The sequence below is a fragment of the Mytilus trossulus genome, chromosome 8 (genome assembly GCF_036588685.1).
Source record: "Mytilus trossulus isolate FHL-02 chromosome 8, PNRI_Mtr1.1.1.hap1, whole genome shotgun sequence".
In the NCBI taxonomy this organism is placed as follows: Eukaryota; Metazoa; Mollusca; class Bivalvia; order Mytilida; family Mytilidae; genus Mytilus; species Mytilus trossulus.
Window position 1 is genome coordinate 34,896,755 of NC_086380.1, and position 18,954 is coordinate 34,915,708.

General features: G+C 32.4%; 1 protein-coding gene across 1 annotated transcript in view; it reads left to right on the forward strand.

Moving 5' to 3' along the window:
• Positions 1-18,954, forward strand: part of LOC134727600 (transient receptor potential cation channel subfamily M member-like 2) — a 47,768-nt gene that overhangs the window by 14,008 nt on the left and 14,806 nt on the right. Inside the window, exons 9-20 of the mRNA XM_063591980.1 lie at positions 168-330; positions 959-1,103; positions 1,971-2,037; positions 2,635-2,754; positions 3,184-3,314; positions 3,798-4,060; positions 5,969-6,097; positions 8,126-8,269; positions 9,302-9,443; positions 11,438-11,515; positions 12,714-12,854; positions 18,771-18,902. Of these exons, the coding sequence (XP_063448050.1) occupies positions 168-330; positions 959-1,103; positions 1,971-2,037; positions 2,635-2,754; positions 3,184-3,314; positions 3,798-4,060; positions 5,969-6,097; positions 8,126-8,269; positions 9,302-9,443; positions 11,438-11,515; positions 12,714-12,854; positions 18,771-18,902 (1,655 nt within the window). The remainder of the gene's footprint in view (positions 1-167; positions 331-958; positions 1,104-1,970; positions 2,038-2,634; positions 2,755-3,183; positions 3,315-3,797; positions 4,061-5,968; positions 6,098-8,125; positions 8,270-9,301; positions 9,444-11,437; positions 11,516-12,713; positions 12,855-18,770; positions 18,903-18,954) is intronic.

Below are 18,954 nucleotides of genomic sequence, written 5' to 3' on the forward strand. Positions count from 1 at the left end.
ATCACTTTTAAGGTAGAAAATTAATTCCTTTAATTGTTCTTGCTGCAATAAGTTTCAGAGACAAACAATGCGTTAATTGGTTTGTATTAGTACATTGAGTCTTGAATATTTAATAAATCTGGTAACAATGTCCCATTTACGCATTCTTCTTTTATTTCTTTTGACAGGTGGAGAGGGGATACCAGTTGTATTAATTGTAGTAGAAGGAGGTCGGGATGCTATAGAGGATGCTAAAACCTCTCTGGAACATAATATTCCTGTTATCTTGTGTGAGGGTACTGGTAGAGCTGCTGATATACTAGTGTATGCTTACACCAATCCAGAGAGGGGGTAAATGCATCTCTCATTACACATGTTTTAATTTAAAATGCATGCTATTCTTGCTGCTAAACCTACTACATAAGTAATCATCTGTCATTGAATTATTTTGGTATCTTTTATAATCAATCTATTAATGTTTTGTTACTTGGAAACTTGAGCAACATTATGGTCGAGAAGATTAAGAAACGAAGAATAATTTCATCATATTTACAAAAATATGATTATATATTTTAGCACTTCAATGTTTTTCCTCTAATAGTTGATGTGTTTTCTTTGGTTTTAGTTTGTAACCAGGATTGTTCTATCCCAATCGATTTATGACTTCTGAACAGCGGAATACTTCTGTTGCCTTTATAAAGGATATACAAAAATCTATGTTTACTTATTCGAATTTCTCCAAATTTGTGATAGAAATGAAAGTAAAAGAAAATATTTGAGACTAATAAGAAATAGCATAGAACATGTTTTCTTTTTGCTATGTTTATGTAAAAAAAACCACCCTGGTTCCAAAAAAGAACGAAAATAATGAACAAAAATGTCCTCAACTTGTCTCAAGTTGATTGTAGATCTTAAATAAGGACACCAATTTGAAACCAGTCATTGGAACATATATTTTTTATTTTTATGTTTTAATCAGGACTAAGATCCGTAAGTTGATAAAGAAGGCGTATTTTGAATTGAAATCAGCAGACAAGGACGACCCTAAGGCTAAACAGAAGGCTGAAGATGGGATCAGTAATGTGTTTGAAAGTGTCAAAAGTTGTATTGCAAAAAAAGATATGGTAAGCAGTTGATTCACACCAAATCGTCGAAAGTCTCTGTACTACTTTGTAAAGAATCACTTTGATTCAAACAAATATTATCAGTTATTATCAAGATTCTTGATTTCTTGATAGACAACATATTTGTAACGTTTGAAGGACGTGTATTTTAGCAAACTGTTGGCATTCTAATAGAAACTAAGTGTGCCCTTTTTCATGTAGACTTGTTTCTTTATTATTATGAGGCTGACTTCATACAAGTACTTCTTAGGAAGAGAGATAAGAAGTTAGCATTATTCTTGAACTTTTATTTTCCGCTATAAAGATGATGTACACTCACTAACTAATTTAAAATTTGTTAATTATTGAACGCATCAATTCAATCGAACTAAAGATAAAGGATACAACAGATACAGTTAAGTCTGTATCATACCTTGTCTTACATCTAGATTAACAATGAGGGTAAGTTGAAAACAAACTTTTACTTAAAAGCCGTACACTGACCTATAATGGTTTACCTTTTTTAAATTGTTATTTTGATGGAGAGTTGTTGTCTCATCGACACTCACACCACATCTTCCTTTATCTATTTCACGACCAGTTGTGAACTTTTCATGAAGCAACAATCAAGCAGCGCTTGTATACGGAGTATATATCTCCCAATTGATACGGTATTCCCGGGCTTGATTTTAAAATGTCGAGGTGCAATCTGCCGTTTGTACTTTTGTAAGAACGGTTTACTTTAAAACCTTGATTTGTCACAGATACTGATCATTATGATGAACCATATTGACAGATTTTTTTTGTAAATTTTCTTAATTTATCAAAGTCATATTAATTTTGTTTGCTTTATTCATTAGTTTGTAAGAGTTAATTGTTTCATTTTAGATCAGTATATTTCATATAAACAAACACGAAGAACTTGATAATGAAATTCTGAAGATTTTACTGAAAGGTATATATATATGTTTCTACATTTCATAAACAATTGACCAATTAAGAGAAGGATAATATCTCATAAACATACATAAAGGAATATATTTTGCTACAAGATAAAAAAAAACCATGTAAACAGAAATGGTGACGTAATTTACCAAAATAATCTACATATGAAGATACACACAAACTATTAGAGTAGTTAATTTATTTCAAAGATGAATCCACTGTAGAAATAATCTGAATATCTGAATATTATCCGGGAACAGTGATACATAGCTATATATCTATTGCAAAGTGGAAAGGGATGAATATAAGTTGCAAAACTTGTTTCCCAATCCACTATAGATAAATATGTTTAAACTAAACTACAAATTTTAGTATTTTTTGTACAGAAAAATGGTGTATTGGAACGTTACATATACATGCTTTAGGTAAAGTCATGGTGAACCTGCATCAATTGCAGTTATCCAATATCTGTCTATAAAACGTATGTACTATCTCAAATCTATTTGATAATTTGATGTGTTTTATCTTTGGTTTTTCCATTTGATTAGGGACTTCCGTTTTGAATTTTCCTCGGAGTTCAGTATTTTTGTGATTTTACATTTTACAGCTAAAGCTGGTGAAGTAACCGAAAAACAGAGATTAGAGAGATTAAAACTGGCTCTCAAATGGGACAGGGCTGACATAGCACAAGAAGAAATATTCAGAGAAGATGCTTTATGGAGTAGAGGTTAGTTATAAATGTATGGAAAAAACATGACAACTTGAAAAATTTCAACCAAATCGTTTGTGAAACAGCGCAAGACAAATATGCTAACTATCACTTCATCATAGTTTTTCCACATCAAATCGTTTATAACCTGAATACATCAAAATCCACACTATATTTTCACATCAGCTCAATGATACACTACTCACAGCGATTCCATTACAGGAGAGAAATGTCTTCACAACTGTAGCTTGCTGGAACGATTGACAAAAACAAAATATAACTAAGTCGAGGACATTGGAAAAAACAATATCTGTTCTCACCTATTTCTCTTTGATCGATTAAACATCATCTCAAAACAGTGAGTTCTTTTAATTCATCTTGTTCACTGAATTTTAAAGGACCCCATATTTTTCCCTTTAAAATATTGTCTATGTCACTATTTTATAGGAAGTTTTGATGAAGCGATGGAGACAGCCATACTAACTGATAACGTAAAGTTTGTACAGATAATTTTGAACCAAGGAGTCATGATGGGAGAATTTCTCACCAGCAAAAGATTGTTAAAACTTTATGATATGGTAAAATTTCATTCTGATACTATATTTTTTTTGATTAATATAAAATGTGTCAATGAAAAGTTCGTTCACATGATCTTTGAAACAGATATCCATAGATTACTTTGTTTGGCATGCGCCATTTTGTTTTGTATTTGATATACTGAAATATGATTAAATCATTTCTTTAATTTATTTCAATTGTTTGTTGTTTATGTTTTAGTTCTTTTTTCTCTCATATACATGTACTTTTACACATAATGACTTCACATTTTGTCAGAAGCTTAATGTTCTCTTCCTGTTTGTTGATTCAGTCAAATACTGAATGGTAGATAACTGGTATTGAATTTGTCTAAAAATTTGAGGACATCATTTACAAGATGTTTTAACTTAAATTTTGAGTATCCCAATGATAAATTGTTGTATATTGAGCTAAATAAATGATTGTCTTTTAAAATGTTTGTAGTTATATCAAATAAACCTTTTTGTAATTTTTATCAATTTTAGGCATTGAAGGAAATAGATATAAATAGCATGCCTTTTAAACAGTTGATCACTAAGCTTGGCATGAGCGAGAATGAAGAAATGAAAATGGAGAAATTGTCTAAAATTGTGGTTTCGTTAATGGACAAGTTTGATTATGACATGGAAGAAGAAGAAGATATAGATGATAATGCCAATGACAATGACAATGAAAGAAATAAGAATGAACCTAAACACTTTAAACATCCATACAAACAATTGCTCATATGGTCAGCCCTACTACTTAGGTAAGTTTTAATAGATGTGTATATTGTTATAAAGGACAATTTAAATATCCATACAAACAATTGCTCATATGGTCAACACTACTACTTAGGTGAGTTTTTATAAATGTATATGTCGTGTACAAGTTGCAATTTTGTACAGGTTATAACCTGTACAAAATTATTGTACGTGTTATAATTTGTACAACGCTAAAATACAAGTTATAACATGTACAAATTTAAAGTACCTCATACATGTTATAACATGTACAAAATATTGCTTAAAAATAGTTTTAACTTGTACAAAATTTTAAAATAAAAAATATATTTCTATTATTACAATTCATGCCATTAACCTCACTACTATTTTCATCCTTTATTTCATTGTTCACTCAAGTTAATGTGTTTTGTCCTTTTTGATACAGTTAATGACCAGATTAATAATAATTACTTCAAAATACCTTAAAGGCTTTTAAAATACACATGAAGTGAATTAACAGTATTAAGTATTCTTATCTTATGAACTCCAATTGTGAGTTTCCATTCAAAAGCTATAGAGACATTATACTTTGTACTAGTTGAGCCTTAAAATGCAAGTGGAGAGCCAAGATAGATTTTACAATGAAATACTCGATATGTCGTGGAAAAATTCCTCTGCAAACAATTCCCTGTTTTCTAAAGAGAGGATAGAAATTACGGAGTGTTAAGCAGGCAAAAGATGCAACTAAACCTACTGGCAAAGAAAGAACCCTTCTGAAGCAGTATGAGATATTAACAGCTGGCACCCTAGAAAAATTTATCAAAAGGAAAACATCGGATGGTGAGTACAATGTTGATACAGTCTGTCAAAATTACCTTTGCAAAATCTGTGGTGTCTTATGAAAGGATAAATTTCTGTCCACATTGCATAATTATATCAATGTTTTCATTTGACCAAATTCACAGTGACCTAGACCGTTTGAAGTCAATCAAAATAACTATGCGGTATTGGCTTTGCTCATTGTTGTAAGCCATATAGTGACCTATATCTGTTACTTTCTGTGTCATTTTGTCTCTTGTGGAGAGTTGTCCCATTGGCAATCATACCATATCTTCTTCTTTACATTATTGATTGATTGATTGTTGGTTGATTAACGTTCAGTGGCAAATATTACATGCATGTTCAGGACGAGATTTTTTTTAATATATTATACACATTCAATGATCTATTAAATTATTAAACAAATAAGTAGTGAAGCTGTATCAGATATGCATACCCATCTGTTATGCTCAAGGTACAAAAATTGAAGAGCATATCAATAATTCCAGTTATTTATAATTAAGCTTTCCATTTTCCCTCTCTGGCTTTTATAGAATATGTATTACAGACCTAGCTTTCAGTTTTGTATGATACAAAAAAGGGGGTTTATAATTCAAAATTTTAAGTCATAGTTCTTTAAAATTTCAGATGAACTATTTATCTACTTTGTGGCCATTGAGGACATGTATGCAATTATTAAGCAGAGTCACACTGCTGTGGTCATGGTGGACTGCATAAAACCTACAATGACTTGAAAACACACTATGCCAACATAAGCCGTGAAGCAATAAAAACTTTCTTGAAACTTTGTGACCACTGTGCTCTAAAGAAAAAACAGTCAGATCGTCTTATTTTAGTTCAAGAGGACAAGTTGACCTAGTTGATAATCAATCTGTCCCAGACAGTGGATATAAGTGGGTGTTACATTACCAAGACCACTTTACCAAGTTAAGTATTTTGCGTCCGTTGAAATCGAAAACAGCTGCAGAGGTAGCATACAATCTTCTTGACATTTTTGTCATATTAGGAGCTCCGATGATTCAACAGAGTGATAACGGGCGTGAATTTACTGCTAACATAAATACTGAGCTTACTAAGTCATTATGGCCTGATCTTAAAATTGTTCATTGTAGACCACGTCATCCACAGAGCCAGGGATCTGTCGAGAGGGCAAATGGTGATGTTAAAGAAATGCTCTCAACATGGCTCAGTGAAAATAATTCTACACTATGGTCTGAAGGATTACGATTTATCCAATTTCAGTAAAACCGATCGTATCATCGTGTGATAGGACAATCTCCATACAAAGCATTGTTTGGTTCAGATCCAAAAGTAGGATTTAGCTCATCTTCAGTTCCTAGAGATCGATACTTACTATTCCCTCCCAGGGGGACAACGTCATCATTCCAATTCCGTCCATTGATAGGGGCCCTGCCGACGAGAGAAACATAAAAGTCGTGGTGATGAATGTCAATGAACATGGCGGATATAAAATTGGAACTAAAGTTGGACAATTAAAGGAATTCTAAAGTAGAAACCAGGTTCAATTCTTTGCAAATGCAACCTTAAAAGTGTTTGAAGTCCCAATGAGTGATATGAGTGGTAGAGAGATAGTGCGTAAGATATCGTTGAGTGGAGGGTAAGGCTTTGTGCATTGCCAGTGTAAGAAAGGCAGTTGTAAGTCCGGTAGGTTATTACCTGTACAAAATCGCAACTTGTACACGACATATGTACCTTCAAACAGCTGGAGAATTCAAATATTTATATAAACACATTCTGATCTTGTTTGTTTCATACTTGAGTGAACCAATTACTGTAAAAATAGAAATAGTAGTTTAAGGGTTATTTTCTCAAAACTTTGTAATTGTAATGCAATAAATGATTGCAACTGAGAGTGCATTCATTATTGTGGCAAAGTCAGAATATAATTAAAGCGATTACATATAGTTTTATCATAAGAAAATCACTGATAAATTAGGATTGTTAGTCACTATGATTGACAACCTGATTCCATCGGATTCTTTGCTTCCATTAAAACATCACATTAATTTCTAAATGTATAATATTTTGCCATTATGCGAAATGTCCCCGTTCAAATGGTGCATAGAAACCAATAATATACTGACGCAAAAAACTTTAAAAACGCAACACATATTTGTTGATCATAATATACCTCAAATAACTAGTATTCATGCTTACCATCAAGTATCTGTTCAGAATAATTTAACATCTGACTTACCTTAGTTACTTGAACAAAGCGAATTATTGAAGCCGAATTTCTTGAAACGAAGTTTGAAACTCGTACACAATTGTTTCAGGTTGCATTTTTCGTGAAACAATCCATATCTACATTTGAATCAGTTACAAAATATTGCATCTCCATATTGCTGAGACTGAGCAACTTTTTTTTCAATGAGCTCTTTAGAATATTGCAGGCAGGAATCGTACACGTGCTGTAACTAGACCTTTTTGTGTTTCCTGTTAAAAAATAACATCAAATTGAAGGAGAAGGCAACACAATTCCATATTGTAGTTCTAAGTATGAAATCGTTCAATTTTTTTATGTAGGGGCTAGCTAAGGCCCACCTCCTTGTGCGTGATTTTCCCGCTGAGTTGAAAACCTATTGGTGGCCTTCGACTGTTATCCGCTCGTTAGTCGGGTTGTTGTCGTTTTGAAATATTCACCATTTCCATTCTCAATCTTGATTTGACGACAGAAATTCGTCTTACTGACCTTCCAATTACGATACAAGAGACTGGATTGTTGATGACTATCAATAATCAGATTAATATGCAGTGAAACATGACAAGGGCAAAATCATAAAGTATAAAAGCGGAACTCAAAACATGCCCAACAGAATTCGGTGACATTTCTGACAATTATTTTGGATTTGATTACGGGTAGGCATTGCCTACGACGGTAACATATCTTATTGATATTGGTGAGAATCAACATATATATATATATATATACTCTTATATAGGGTAAATCGATATGTTTTTTTGTGTAATTAATATCTCACAATCAACATGGAATCTGATGTTCAGTAGTTGTCGTTTGTTGATGGGGTTATTAAGTGTTTTCTTGTTTCTTGTTTTTATATAGATTAGACCGTTGGTTTTTCCGTTTGAATCGTATTACACAAGTAATATTTTTGAGCCCTTAAGAGCTTGCTGTTCGCACTTTCATCTATAATGGTTTACTTTTATAAACTGTGACTTAAAAAATGTGTTGTGTCATTTGCACGCAAACCATATCTTCATATATCTATATTTTGCACTATTTTCAGACAGCAGATGGCCCACTTTGCATTAAAAATGGGAGGTGAACCAGTAACAAGTACAGTAGCAGCTTCCAGAATACATTTCTCCTTAGCCAAATATATACACAGAAATGAGTTGTCTGTCCAAAATAAAGTCTTATCATATAAAGAGTAAGTAAAGATCTATTAACTATTCTGTTGTAGTCAATTGTAACCAAACGTATGAAGACCGGTTAAAAAGTTTTAGACCTTCCTAAGTGCATGCGTTGAATTTTGCGGTTTATGATTCTTTTTGTTTGTTGTGTTTGTCCGTATTTGAGTCCCGTATAACATGTATGAAGAATTTTTAGTTTTACAATGTTAGTCTACAAATACATTTTCTTTGGAAATATTTTTTAAAGAAAAACTGTTAATGCTTCAAGGGATGTCTGTCTTCTTGAATAATCATTATTCAGGTTTCGAGTGATAGTTGGTGGTCATATTTGGAAGTTATTTTTATTTCTAGAAAAAATGTGTCATCTTTTTAGAGCGATATTCTTTTATAGAAATAAGAGGCACAACTTATGTAAGATCTTGATTTTTCGAATAAAAAGCCTAGTCAGATTCTGATTGACAATGATTTTTGAAAATGAGGTATATATTCAAGTTGTTCATCTAAAGAAACTTTTTCTTTACAGCAAGCAATGCATACAAAATATCCTCGTCAATGATTTCTTGCTTTTGTGATGTTATCTATAATTTGTGTCAACTATATGAATACCTATTTTTATTTTGGTCCCCGTTGTTGTGCGACACATTGGACATGAAAATACCGTTATCTCTCGGTCCGTGTGTTTGTTTTCCGCCCTTTTCTCCGTCCGTCCATTTGTCTGTTCTCACAGGTACAATTCTTGCCAGATTTTATTGACATTTATTCTTTAGGTTATTATCAGCAATATCTAGGATAAGTTTTGTAATGGTGGACGATCAATTTTATTTTAAATGAACCTAGGAATTGTCAAATTTATGGAAATGGCGTCGTTAATGTTCTCAAGGGAAAAATTATATCCAGTTTTTGTTATGAAACTTATACTATGGGTTAATATCAGTAATATCGCAAACGAATTTTGTAAAGGTTGACCATCAACTTCTTTAAAAAAAATATGTCTCTTGGAAATCTTAAATATGTGCAACGCAGGGAAAATTGGTTGTTTTATCTTACAGAGAGTTTGATGAACTAGCATCAGATATATTAGACGAATGTCATACTAGAGATCCTACTACAGCAATGATGATTGCTGAGAGGAGATCCCCTACATGGAGTAATATGACAAGTATGCAGATGGCAGCTTCTGCAGACAATCAGGTAAAAAAGTATTATTTAGTATCTAGCTTGTATAATTGTGAAAATTTATATGATCAAAGTTCAATACTACAAGGTCGCAACGATGTAAATATCATATCAACAGACGGGCCAAGTTTTCTAAAAGGAGATCAAAAATCAGAATTCGAAGACAAACCGACAATGCCATGGCAAAAAACAGCAATACAAACATTCTATAAAACACATATATTCCATAACAAAAAATCGAATGGGAACAGAATTAATAGTAACCAATAACACATTAAAACCTAGGTGCAACATGTGCTATTCATAGAACTTTTACCGCCTTTCAACATTATTCATCATCAATGGCGTTCTGCCCCTGGTGACATTTTCGACCACAATCGTACAAAACAAAAGGGATACATTAAATAGCCCATAAAAACAGGGGTGGTTCTCAGGTAATTCGTAAGGTTATGGCGATCCTGCTCCACATATTGCAGTGTTTGTTACTGTTCCTAGTAAATATTCTGTTATTATCAATAGGAATAGGAATAGGGATTTCGATGAATAACTTTGATATCAAATAATAAATATAAGAAAATATTGTATGAATACCACTGAGATAACTCTCAATTTAGGTCAAAATTTGTAAACGTAAACCTGTATAGGTCAACGTACGGTATTCAATACGGAGCCTTGGCTCACACCGAACATGAAAGCTATACAGGTCTTCAAAATGATTAGTATACACCATTTAAACAGGAAAAACAACGGTCTAATCTATATAAAAAACGAGAAGCGACTGAACATCAGTGTCCGGATGGTGGACAGGTGCACACAAATGAAGGGGTTTGAACGTTTGAATAGGTCCCAAACTTCACCCTTAACTGCAACAATAGTGTAACATCACAACATAGAAAGACTATAAAATATCAATTGAAATGGCTAAACTTAATCAAAAGACATACATGTATTAACAAAACCAAAACCAAAAAAGCTTGTACAGTATTTATTACTTATTCTAATATTGAGGTCAACATCGGTAATTTGCTTAAATGAAGTCTTTTTTATGACTTACAAAAAAAAACAGACGAACCATTTATGCATGCACAAAGATTCAAGATAATATTCAGTCTTATTTTGTCTTGTTGTTTGTTCCATTTCAATAAGGCAATTTTTACCTTACATAGTTTTTGGATTTGTTTTACATCCGTAGATAATATAAATCTTTCTTTTTTCACAAAAAGAGGTTTCAACTAATAGAATTAAAGTGGTTCCGATGAAGTGAGTTCGACGAAGTGACGCACCAAATCATTAAAAACATTTTTTTCTCTCCCAAACACTTTCAGATTAACATATCCATCTACAAAAATATTTCACAAAAGAATATCATGATTCGATCCACTTGTAGCTCGTTTTATCTATGAAATATTATAAATTTATGTCGGGGTACCATAGGAATGTAAAAAAATGAATATTAAAGAGGTGAACGTCTATATAATATTTTCTTAATTCAAGTTCGTTATGAGCGTTACAAAACGGTTATCGCTTCTACAGCGCTTTGGATTACGATAAACGATGATAAGGGAATAAGACTATAAATGATTTTTTTTTTATCCCGGCATATCTCATATATACACAACACTTCACATTTGACTGATGAATTAATAATTTTCAAGTTTTCTTTGTTTGTGTTCATATAGTGATAAATCTCTGTGCTTATGTACTCCATGTTAAAATGATTATTCCAAATTCGAAAAAAAAACTATTAGTGAAATTTGACAGAAAGACAAAATGGCTATGAATTAATGTTATAGCGACTGGTCACACTTGATATTTATATTAAGGTAAACGATTCAGGAGCTATTGTATATATTAAGATAATTATTTTGTACACACAGTGCAATATGTTACCTACGTCACCGACAACTTCTTTCCAGGGAATTTGCTGATACCATTTTTTTTATTGTTTAGTTACTGTGTATTGGCATCACATTAGATTTACTTACGTGCCTGATATTTTTATTTTGCAGACTTTTTTGGCATCAGTTGTGTGTCAAAATTCTATCAATTCAACATGGAAGAGAGGAATAGGGTCATCCTGGCAAAAGGTAAGCCATTTTAAAATTCACTCACAGAAAATATTTTGGGAAATAAAGGCAACAGTAGTATACTGCTGTTCAAAACTCATAAATCCATGGACAAAACACAAAATCGGGGTAACAAACTAAAACCGAGGGAAACGCATTAAATATAAGAGGAGAACAACGACACAACACCGAAACGCAACACACACAGAAAGGGACCAAGCAACAGACAAAACACCACGAGGATAACAAATATAACATCAAAACCAAATACATGAATTTGGGATAGACAAGTACCGTGCCACGTCTTATCTCAATATCTAAAAAATAAGAGAAAACACAAACGACTCAACGTTAAAATGCAACACACACACAGAAACAAACAATAATATAACAATGGCCATCTTCCTGACTTGGTACAGGACACTTTTAAAGGGGAATAAAAGTGGTGGGTTGAACCTGGTTTTGTGGCATGCCAAACCTCGCACTTTAATGGCAAAGTTGAATACAACATTGACATGACAACATAATATTACAGGACTACAATACAAATAAATAGGAGAACAAATTAGTCAAAGAAAAACATGATTAATAGATAACAAAAAGCATCAGGTTTAAAATTCAATACGCCAAAAACGCTCCTTGTCCACACAAGACTCACCAGTGACGCCCAGATATAAAAGATCGAAAGTAAAAAAAGTACAAAGTTGTACAGCACTGACGATCAAAAGTTGAAAAGTTTTTGCCAAATACGGCATTGTTTTTATGCCCGGGATAAGAACATTCTTATTATATAGAACAATTCATGTTATTGCAAACTGTAAATTATATCAATTTGTTGTTAAAACAAACCATCAAGGCACTTTATTGAAAATTGTGATACACCAGGGACCGGTTTCACAAAGCTATCCTAAGACATGTGCTAAGATATATCTTAGGACATATCTCAGACCTCGTCTCGAAGCTATCTAAGGATGATCTTAGTAAAAAAAAAATCCAAAAACTATGTAAGGTATAAATTGCCTTATTGAAATGGAACAAACAACAAGACAATATAAGACTGAATATTATTTTGTATCTTTGTGCATGTATTAATGGTTCGTCTGTTTTTTTGTAAGTAAAAAAAAATATCAATGTTTACAGTATCAATCTATGAAAAAGTATTTTTTGGTAGATTTTAGGTTTTTCATAAGGTTATTTATCAATCTGAATTTTTATACAGGTATTTCTGGTGAGTTTGTTCCCCTTCCTAGCAGCAACACCACTACTGGATATAAACAAACTTGGAGACAACAAGATGTCACCTACATATAAGTTCCTGGCGTTTCTTACTTCACCAATAGCAAAGTTTACTTACCATTCTGTAAGTTTACGTTAACTCATAAAATAAAAATTGGTTGAACGTTATGGATTAACCGTTTCACAAATGATATCGAAGATTTTCCCTACGTCGAAACTACAATCCACTTCCCTTTCATAAATGTGACCCACCGTATTAAACTATTTACCAAATTTGTTATCTCATACGCAACACGACGGTTGCCACATGTGGAGCAGGATCTGCTTACCCTTCCGGAGCACCTGAGATCACCCATAGTTTTTGGTGTGGTTCGTGTTTGTTATTCTTTATCTTTCTATGTTGTGTCATGTGTACTAGTGATTGTCTGTTTGTCCTTTTAGCAAGGCGTTGTCAGTTTATTTTCGATTTATGAGTTTGACTGTCCCTCTGATATCTTTCGTCACTCTTTTACCCAAAGGGTTTCTTAAATTTAGATATTACAATTGTGCATGGTATATTATACACAAAAGGAACGATAAGTCGTTCCTAATTATTAATTTTCCTTTTTCTATAGTGATGTTTTTGTCACCATATTATGTTATCCCAGTGTCTGTTGTGTCGTTTTTGATTTCAATGAACATACATATGTATATTAATCACTTCTAAATTATTAAGTCAGGGGATTTTTTCCAACGCTTCAAAGATTTGGTTAAGAAGTTTGACTGTACCCGAGACAGAATTGGTCTTGTATAACTTCTTTTTAACTCTGTGGTGAAATTATATTTTCTGTTTTGATTCATTTGCTGTCCAGTCATATTTTGAAGCGCTCTTAACCTTGAACTTCAAAATAAAATGAATATTTACGAAGACATGACCAATGACCAAGTCTTGATATTTTTTGCTGTGTCTTTCTGTATTGTAATGATACATCACTACTTCAGTTTAATGTAACGGTTGACGCCTATTAAAACTTTCAAACCCGCTGCATTTGTTTGCACCTAACATAAGTAATGCACCTAGTGGTTGTAGTTTATAGAATGATAAAATTTCAAAAGGCTTCATATTGACGGCCGTTCTTTGAAATATACTGGTTTACCTTTGTCTAATTGTGACTTTGATTGAGAGTTGTCTCATTAACACGTATTCCATATCTGCTTAAATTAATGGTATATAAATAAAAGCAACAGTAGTATACCGCTGTTCAACACTCATAAATCCATGGAGAAAACACAAAATCGGGGTAACAAACTAAAACTGAGGGAAACGCATTAAATATAAGAGAAGAACAACGACATAACATTAATTGATTAAAATGTTACACACACAGAAACGGACTAAGCATTAGACAAAATCCTATAAGAATAACAAATATAACATCAAAACCAAATACATGAATTTGGGATAGGCAAGTACCGTGACACGTTCTATAGTAATGTGAATTCACACACAAAAATAAGAGAAAACAAACGACACAATAGAAACACAACGTTAAAATGTAACACACACAGAAACGAACTATAATATAACAATCGCCATATTCCTGAATAGGTACAGGACATTTCTAAAGGAACAAATGGTGGGTTGAATTTGGTTTTGTGGCATGCCAAATCTCCCTCTTTTATGGCCAAGTGAAATATAACATTAAAATGACAACACCACATTACCGGACTACAATATAAATAAATAGGAGAACACAATTCACAAAAAAACACACGAATAATAGCTATCAAAAGGCAACAAGTTTAAAATTTTAATACGCCAGATGTGCATTTTGTCCTTACAACACTTACTAGTGACGCCCAGATACAAACGTTTGAAAGCCGAAACAAGTACAAAGTTGAACAGCATCGAGGACCAAAAGTTCAAAAAAATTATGCCAAAAACGGCCATGGTTTTCTTTTAGGTACCAGAACATCCCTATTATTTAGAATACTTTTGCAAACAGTGAACTTAATAAATTGACTATAAAAAAGATATACATGATAAAACTGAAGTATTAACTAATTACAGGAAACAACCGAAATACATTACATAACCCGATAAAATGCAACACAAAAATTTGACAAATCCGAATAAGTCAAAACCTCAACGCCAAGTGACGTCATATTTAAAATTGTAAAAAATGACAAAACATTACGTCACATTTGAATTTGTAGAACAGATCATAAAAAAATGAAAAATGACGTCTCATTTGAATGAACAATGCAAGATAGAATAAGGATTGATTTAAGTTTATATTTGTACTAAATACTGATATTACTTTTAATAACAATGCACATTTCAATACTTATTAATAGCAAACTAAGGTAGCAATTAACTATATTATATAGCTATGTCCGGTTTGTTTTGAATCTACCTTCAAACGTAAAACATCGTACAGATTACGTTGAACAAAATCAAATCTAACAAATGAAGGCGGTGATTCATTTTCTTTATCATAACACATGAATATAATAGAAAAGACGTCAACATATTTGACAAAATCCGATGAGAATAATAAATATAACATTAAACATTTAAACTAAATACACGTATTTGGTATAGATAAGTACCATAACACGTCTTATAGTAATGCGAATTCCCACTCAGCAAAACAGTCCCTATCGGGAATAAATCACGTTTGGTAATAAAAAGATTAGACGACGTAATGACAAACCACAATCTACCATGTGGTAAAAATGTCCTTAGCTAGTTTGGTCAAAGACACATCGTATGGATCCACCAATTCGTGATGGTGTCTATAACATTAACGGAGTGTCAATTTTGATCTGTCCTACTCATAACTTTGTTGGAGCAGTTTCTGCGTAAGGAGCACACTCATGTATATGAAGTCCGTATAGTGTGAACAAACATGATAATAACGAATCAAATGTGATATGTAAACACCATACGAAAGGGCAGAGGGTATGTTACTGCTGGGAAATGGGAAATGGATTATTGGGAAGTCGAAATCGTCCCGTTTATCATTTAATTGAACTAGAATTTCGTAATTTCATTTAATCCACCGAAATAAAATCACTGTAACATTCCTTGAAATTGAAGTTGGTTTGCAATATTTCTAAGCACATGAAGTAAACGTGAATACAAACATGCAAAATCCGTAGCAATACATCCACTAGTACATATATATGACCTTTCATAATCCAACGGGTCCATTAAGCACTATCTGAAGCAATATTACACATATCTAATGTTACTAGACTTTCATACATAAATTAAATACAGAAGTTCATTTCCCCCTAAGTTGCACATGTTGGACATTGAAAATCACAAACACTAGTTGATGACCTGGCATGGCAATTTCTTTGAGTAATACGATAGTGTTATTAACTGCCCGTGCCTTTATAGGCCCTGATTCGAGGTTAGCTGTATTGAACCTGAGACTTGAAAAGTCCAATACAGCTGATAGATAATTTTAAACCGGGTCAATACAGAAACAGCCAGTTCATAACACTTGCATCAAATGAATTTGATTATTTTAATTAGAAAATAAATTATGAAACTTACCGTAAAGAGGATACAGAATTTCATATCCGAACTTGTCTTTTAACATTTTTATAAAGTACAATTCCCTCCCGATAGTGGTTTAGTATCATACCATTAAATATATGAGAAGAACGTAACACGTATCATGCCAAGGACTGGGTTTAAGACTAAATGTGTTTAACGATGCAAAGTCATGAAAGAAGGAATCAATAATAAAACCGAAACATGCAATATTTAATGACCTGACAATAGTATCGTAGCGTTATCCTTTCCGAATAAGTCTGTTTAAAGGTTGAGATTGCCAGTCGTCTCTTGTTTAACAATGCCTATCACTTGTTACCTTATATTTAAAAAAAAATATAAAAGATGGATAGAAACTTAGATAAGATCTACAAGTAAGACACATAGAGGAAATAAACCTACAACTTTTTATTGGAATTATTGCCCTGTATGACGATTTTCACCATATGTTTTTGGGTTTTGCCTTATATGACAAATTATAACAGATAAACTTTAGCCTCATCGACAATGTTTGAGAATGTTTTTTGTTGATATGCACATAGGCCGAGGTGAGTGACACATGCTTTTATGAGACTCTAGTCATATGTTCAAATAGAACATTCAAGAAACTTAATGTACAGGTTGCCAGTGTATACATGGAGGATTTAGTTCTTTTACACTTAATATTTTTTTTTTAGAAACATCTTGTTATGCAAGAATTCCAACAAGGATGATATATAGGTATTATATGGTATTCAAAGTCAAGTAGCACATTTGATTTTTAGGATTTGAAATATTTTAAATTGGTATTTCAGTGAAATTGCGTTGGATTTCTGTTTGGTTTTTTTATTTTTTGTATGTGTTTTCATAGATGTATTTTATAATTTTTATGCTGTTTCTGCTGTTTCTAATGCTTTTTTCATATGTTACCGATGTTTTGCATTTGTTTATTCAATCATACGGATTCTAATCCTTATTTTGTATTTGGATTTCAGTTTATGTTTTTTGTTTTTGTTTTGATGCTGTTTTTATATTTTGTAGATGTTTTTAGTTGATATATGTTATTTTTTATGTATTTGATGTTTTTGATTCTACTTACATACCGTAGTTGACCGTGTATAGAACTCACTTACTATTCCCTTCCAAGCCCCCCCCCCCCCCCCCCCCCCCCAAAAAAAAAGGGAGAAAGTCTAGTTCAATGTGAAAAGCCTATGATATGGTCTTTATTGCATTACATCTTGTTGAAGTATATATGTATAATCAAATGATTTAATATCATGAACAATGATCTGAGTGACCTGATATTATGTAATAAACATTTATTATGTATAAAGGCAAAGTTTATAATAAGTAGGGATCCTTTTTTTATGTCAACCACGAACTTCTCTTGAACTGAATTTTAATGTGCGCATTGTTATGCTTTTACTTTTCTACATTGGTTAGAGGTATAGGGGAGGGTTGAGATCTCACAAACATGTTTAACCCCGCCGCATTTTTGCGCCTGTCCCAAGTCAGGAGCCTCTGGCCTTTGTTAGTCTTGTATTATTTAAATTTTAGTTTCTTGTGTACAATTTGGAAATTAGTATGGCGTTCATTATCACTGAACTAGTATATATTTGTTTAGGGGCCAGCTGAAGGACGCCTCCGGGTGCGGGAATTTCTCGCTACATTGAAGACCTGTTGGTGACCTTCTGCTGTTGTTTTTTTTATTTGGTCGGGTTGTTGTCTCTTTGACACATTCCCCATTTCCATTCTCAATTTTAACTATCCTAGCTGGTCCAAGCTGAAATTCTGCTCATACATTATAAAAATAATACTTGGAATTTTATGAAACAAAAGAAAAAAAAAAGATCAAAATGTTATCTTAATTGATTCGCAGTACTTGAATTTTATAACTCTTATTCCTATATTTCTTGTTATTGACTTAATACACTCAGTCTGGTTCATTTTATAAGCAGGGGCAAATTGACGAAAAGAATCGTCTTAGGCATATTAAATCACTTATCGATTGAATACCAACTGAAAATGATTGATAAAGCCTTCATTCCTATTCTTTTATATGAGATTGAAATTTGGGAATATTAAAAACTTGATACAATTTAGCGAGTGCATTTTTATGTCGGAAGCTATATTCTCAATCTAAAACACTTTAATCCAAATGTATGGTTTATGGAAAGTTTTGCCAAACTACTTGTAATGAACTTTCGGAGCCACTTTCTTGGTAACTCAAATGAGAATAAATAAGCTCGAATTTTTAAGAGGCTATTTTGCATATTTTGGCTACGAGCATCACTGAAGAGACATGTATTGTCGAAATGCGCATCTGGTGCAGAAAAATTGGTACCGTTAAGGTTGTTAATACATTAATTGTACTAATTATGGTATTGGAAATATATAGATTTCTTTTTATTAAGAAATATGTAAAGATTGTTTTGTATCAAATATTGTTTTTTATCATCCGGTCATGTTTTTATGTTTTAGTTGTTATTTACATATTTTGTGTTTGTTTTTCAGCTGATGTATTTGATTTTTCTGATGCTATTTACATATTTTGTATTAGTGGAGTTTCGGACATCTGAAGTTACTCCTATAGAAGTTGTTTGTATTGTTTGGATATCTACGTTTATTATAGACAACGCATACACAGTAAGTCATTCCACATAAATAAAGGCAACAGTAGTAAACCGCTGTTCAAAAC